The sequence below is a fragment of the Mastigoproctus giganteus genome, chromosome 8 (assembly GCF_048544385.1).
Source record: "Mastigoproctus giganteus isolate SK-2022 chromosome 8, ASM4854438v1, whole genome shotgun sequence".
NCBI classification, from domain to species: Eukaryota; Metazoa; Arthropoda; class Arachnida; order Uropygi; family Thelyphonidae; genus Mastigoproctus; species Mastigoproctus giganteus.
The window spans coordinates 137,683,129-137,689,128 of record NC_143582.1 but is presented as its reverse complement, the minus strand read 5'-3'; the positions used below and the strand labels follow the sequence as shown (position 1 = coordinate 137,689,128).

The 6,000-nt window shown below is 35.6% G+C and overlaps 1 protein-coding gene across 1 annotated transcript in view; it reads right to left on the bottom strand.

The window, feature by feature from the left end:
• Positions 1-320: 320 nt before the first annotated feature.
• LOC150081845 (carbonic anhydrase 2-like) overlaps positions 321-6,000 on the bottom strand; it is a 69,114-nt gene continuing 63,434 nt past the window's right edge. Inside the window, exon 5 of the mRNA XM_090380342.1 lies at positions 321-1,757. Coding sequence (XP_090236468.1) covers positions 1,572-1,757 — 186 coding nt within the window. The 3' untranslated portion in view covers positions 321-1,571. The remainder of the gene's footprint in view (positions 1,758-6,000) is intronic.

Genomic DNA, 6,000 nt, shown 5'->3' with positions numbered 1-6,000 from the left:
AATTCATGGCTTGTTGTTAAAATAGCACATGGCATGGCAGTATACAGAATTTTAAACTGTTTCTGGCCTTTATTTAAAAAAAAAAAAACCCTGAATGTTTAACAACATACAACACACCTGTTCACAAGTTTAAAAAGGGACAGCAAAAAAAAAAAAAAAAAAAAAATTTGTCTGCTTCATATCAGCAGGGGAACTTAATCTGGGCCTCTCTCGAAGGTACTGCACATTACCATTGCTTGGAGAACAGGAAAGAAGTTTGTTTTTACTAATGCCTGCTTATGGTTCTAAATTGTAATTTACTATCTTGCTGAAATCCTCCCTTTTCTCAAATTACACTGTTTATTTCTTTATTTAATCTGTACATTGCTCTTTATTTTATATACATAGTACATGTTGATACCATTGTCCATGAAGTCAATGTAATCTGATCCCAAAGGTTATCATATTTCAAAATATCTACTGTACAGCATCACTTTAAAAGTTCCAGATACAGCTTTTTATTAGTTTATTGCCATGGCCTTTATGTGAGTTAAATCCATTAGAGTAAATGTAACTTTTATGCTAAGGTATTCTAATTTACAGCTTTAAGAAAGAAAAATTTTATACATAAAATAAATCAGTCTTAGTTTTGTATTAGAAACAATTATGACATTTCACAATAACTTGAAAGATCTTTGTGAGTGCCAATATATATAAAATAGCAAATTTTTTTTAGGAAAATTTTGCTTTCTTTCTTTCTTTCTTTTTTTTTTTTTTTTTTTTTGTTTATATACAAGGTAGTTCACATTTAAATGAATTAAATCAAGACAGAACAAAACTACTACCACTTTGTATCCCAGTGACATATTTTAAATTTGCCACATTGAAAATTAAAGATGAATGATTTTTTATCTATGAAATTAAACATTCTATAAATTCAAGTTGTCACATAAAACAGTTTACTAATGGACATTTAGAATAATATGTACTTTTAACATTCATCCAATGATAGATTATCTATTGCAGCATTAGCTGTGAAGGACATTTTAATGATGGAATGCCAACATTATCACTGCAACAGATAATCTATAAACTATAATATAAAATTACAATTTGTTATCATAATGGCAAGAGTGATAACATCTGTTTTTATAATCACCATATGCTTCTTAAACTGCAAAAGTCTTTGGCATCTTATTTGAACTGAAATACCACAATGTAACATCAAAGTAAGTGGTACTCAGTACTTACTAGCATGGAAGCTTTACACTGTTTCCAATGAATGTCAAAATGTTAAATATAAATTATTATGTACATTAAGTAATGTGCAATGTGTAAGCAATGAAGCATACTCCTATTATAAAAAAATTGACTCATTTTTAGTGATGCCATGATTTCAGGTATCTGTATTCCCAGAGCTTATGAGGGTACTGCAATACCTTCATTGGTCAAATGATATAAAGTGTCTTGATTTACATTATGGTGTCATGGAATTTAAGTTCCATTCAATTTAAAATTCTTTAGGAAAATCACAAATTGTGTGCTTGTTATTCCTGACATTGTAAAATGCCCTTCAAGTCACAGTTAGCTTGTCAGAAAAATAGCCTGATAGAAACAACTGACAGTACAAGTGACAAAGATGCTGCAGCAGTTGAACTAGAACTTGGTGATATGCTTATCACACGGCCATGCAGTTCCTGAGTTGGACGAAAGTTGTCAACTAGCGCTTCTTCACCTTCACCTTCTTCCTCCTCCTTTAAGTTTCGGAATTGCTCCAGCTGGTGAAAAATAAATATGGTAATCATACATTTTAGTATTCAGAATTGAATACATACATAAATTTGTGATATTTCTATCTTATTTTAATAACTGTGATAAAGCAGATTATTATGTAAATACTATGTAGTTGCTTGCATCATAATCCACTTATATAGTGGATGCCACTTAATTGCGATTGGTTTACAAAAATTGAAAACATTTAGTGGCTGATAATATTAAATGATAAGGGCTTAGAGGGGAACAGGTATCCTGTGTGTTATCAGACACTCAGCCTAAAACACTGATGGATCCAATATCTCTCTATTACAGAAGATTTATGAAGTCCGGTTGGCCTGCCTCCCTAAAATCCACTCATGCACACCTTCTCGATGGTAAGCCCTGTTATGTCACTTAGGTGGCAACGACCGTGTAGAGTGGTTCTCTTCAAGACGCCTGGTCAGAGTGAAGAGGAAAAGACCAAACCCTCCAGCATGAGAGCACAACAATACAAATGGCCCTCAGTCCCCAGCAGCTTTCACTCTCCCTCTTACGGCAGCGAGAGGATCAGAGTGGAAGCAGAGGGTGCTAAGAATCTCTGGGTACGACCAGGCTGCCATGCACGGAAACTGAACTTGGCCTGTTATAACGTACGATCACTCATCGGTGAAGACAGGATATTAGAGCTGGAAAAGGAATTAGAAAATGTGAATTGGAATATCATCGGTTTGGCTGAAACAAGAAGAAATGAATCACTTATAAATTTATCAAGTGGAAATCTGCTGTACACCAATGGAAACAGTGAAAGGAGTGAAGGTGGAGTTGGGTTTCTGCTCCATAAAGATTTTAAAAACAACATTTTGGAATTCAAAAGTACATCACCAAGGGTGTCAAGGCTAATACTCAAGATTTCTAAGAGGTACAAGCTAAAGATTATAATGATTTATGCACCAACATCGAGCCATGATGATGAAGAGGTTGAAGAAATGTACACCGAAATTGAGTGTCTTCTAGATGAGCAGAAAACCTACTACACTATTATTATGGGGGACTTCAATGCTAAGGTTGGAAAAAGGCAAAACAGCGCAGAAAGAGGAACTATAGGAAATTTTGGAATTGGTGAAAGAAATAAAAGAGGTGAAAGACTTGTGGAATTTGCAGAATCTCAAGGACTGTCAGTAATGAACACCTTTTTCAAGAAAAGGGTGAACAGAAAGTGGACATGGAAGAGTCAAAATGCATTAACAACTAATGAAATCGACTTCATCCTCACTAACAGAAGATATATTGTGAATGATGTTACTGTCCTGAATAAGGTAAATGTTGGAAGTGATCACAGAATGGTAAGATGTACACTTGATATAGATGTAGGAAAGGAAAGGAAAGGAAAGGAAAAAACTGACTCGAGTAAATAATACAAAGGTCTTTGAGATAACAGAAGAGGAGAAAAAGCAGTATGTACTGGAACTTAAGAACAAGTTTGAGCTTCTGCAGACTGCTCAGGACCAAGATATCGACAAGGAATATTACAACTTTCTGAAAGTGATAAAGCCCAAGAAACCTATAGGGTAAAATTAGTCAAGAAACACTTGTCATGATGAACCGAAGACGACAAATGAAAAGCAAGAAAAACACTGACAGGGAGAAAATTGAGTATACTGAGTTATGCAAAGCCATTAGAAAGAGACTCAGAGAGGACATAAGAAGATTTAACACAAGAAAAGTAGAACAAGCATTAAGGGAAAACAAAGGATTTAAATCAGCAGCCATGAGCAGTAATACAGAAAGACAAATGATACTGAAACTGAAGAATAGCGATGGTGTACTTATAAACAGCAGAGAAAGCATAATTCAAATAGCAGAAGACTACTATAGAGAATTATACAAGGAGCGAGGGAATGATACCAGCAGTGGGGAAGATGGATTGCAAAGTAGCAACACATACGACATACCCGATATTCTTCCTGATGAGGTAGAACATGCATTGAAGAAAATGAAGAATCGGAATGCCCCGGGGGAAGATGAAGTTACTGTAGAGTTGTTAAAATTGGGAGGAAGAGACATAACACAAAAACTGGCAAGGCTCTTCACAAAGTGCATTAGAAAAGGTGTGACGCCTAAGCAGTGGAATAATGCAATCATAGTTTTGCTGCATAAGAAAGGAGATAAATCAGAAATTGGAAATTATAGACCAATTAGCTTGTTATCCCACATCTACAAGTTGTTCACAAGAGTCATTACTAACAGATTAGAAAGAATACTTGATGAGAATCAACCGAAGGAGCAAGCTGGCTTTAGGACAGGATTCTCAACTATGGATCACCTTCATGTAATATCACAGCTAATGGAGAAAGCAAATGAATATAAAACACCATTATGCCTGGCATTTGTGGATTATGAAAAGGCATTTAACTTCATACAGCATAAGGCAATGTTTCGGGCACTGGAAAGAGAAGGCATAGATACCCCATATATTATGATTTTGAAGAAAATATATGAGAGTGCTACCTCCTTTATTAGACTAGACAAAGACAGTAGCAAATTTAAAATCGAGAAAGGAGTTCGACAAGGAGACACAATATCCCCGAAGCTGTTTACTGCTGCCCTTGAGGAAGCTTTCAGAAGATTAGACTGGTCGCAGAAAGGAGTCAATGTGAACGGAGAGTACCTAAACCATTTACGATTTGCAGATGACATTGTGGTTATAAGCCACGATCCCAAAGAATTAGAGGAAAATCTTAATCAGTTATGCACAGTTAGTAAGGATTTTGGACTAAAGATGAATATGGCTAAAACAAAAGTAATGATGAACAAGTATGCCACAGAAAGGGAAATAATGATTGAAGGAGCAGTAATTGAAAAGGTGGAGTCATATACTTATCTGGGACAAGTTATTAGCTGTAATAATGATAAATGGTTGGAAGTCAAGAGAAGAATAAATTTTGGATGGATAGCATTCAGGAAATATAGTCACATACTGTAGAGCAATATCCCAGTTTGTCTGAAACATAAAATAATGAACCAATGTATACTCCCCACCATTACTTATGGAAGTGAAACTTGGGCACTCACCAAAAGAATGGAAGAGAAGCTGAGAACTACACAGCGAAGAATGGAACGAATTATATTGGAAATCAGACTGTTAGATAAGAAGAGAAACACATGGATTAGGCAGCAAACTCAAGTAAAGGACATTCTTATCAAAACTAAAGAACTAAAATGGTCTTGGGCAGGACACATAGCTCGAAGACATGATGACAGATGGACTAAGAAAATAACAGAATGGTATCCAAGCGGAGCTAGAAGAAAACCTGGAAGACAAAGTCGGAGATGGATAGATGAAATTCATGAGTTTTTGGGTAGTAAATGGATGGCCAGTGCTCAAAACAGAAGGAACTAGAAAGTTGCTGGAGAGGCCTTCATCCTGCAGTGGATTGAAAATGGCTGATGATGATGATGATGAATATTAAATGGAGCAATTTTTTTGATGAAATATAAAAAGTGGTTTATCTTACCAATCTTTATTTATTATCCAGTATTATGAGATGCAACAGGGATTCCCTTTATTTTTTTGCTATAGGATGGTTTCTTTCAACCAACTATCCTAGTCCAACACGTTAACGATTAATTTGTAACAATATAATTATAAGATTAATTAAACATCTTCCCCACTGTCAACAACAGTAGTGGGACAACTCCATGGTATCAATATTGGACTCCCAACTCAACTCAGGGTTCCAACCACCACCCCCCTGCCAGTAAGGAAAACATTAGGTCCAACATCATTAAAACTCTCTGTTGTTAGTCTGTTATTTGGTTTTTAGGAGCATTAGCAACTAAGGCCATATCGCTCCGAGGATATGCGGTGGTCATTCCCTGACCTTTCCGCATCCTCCATATTTGGTGGGCACGGGCTCGAACCCCAGTCTAATCAAGAAGCGTGTGCTATGCACTGCTGCTCCTGCCCACCATTAAAACTAAATTTAAAATGAATATAAAAAAGCTTAACTGCATAGAGGGCAATATTCTCTTCATTCCTTAAGTTGGACTAAGGCTTTTCGAAACTACATGTTAACAGGAATAAGAGCAAACCAAAAAGTTAAACAAAAAAAATTGTCTTATGTAGTACTTTTTTGTTCTTCATGCATGCACATAAATGACCAATCATCAGATAGTAGGAATGGTCTACGGATATTAATTGAATTATACATAATTTCTTCTCAAGGGTTTCCGCAATAAGTACTCTACATATAACTGATCCCAGTG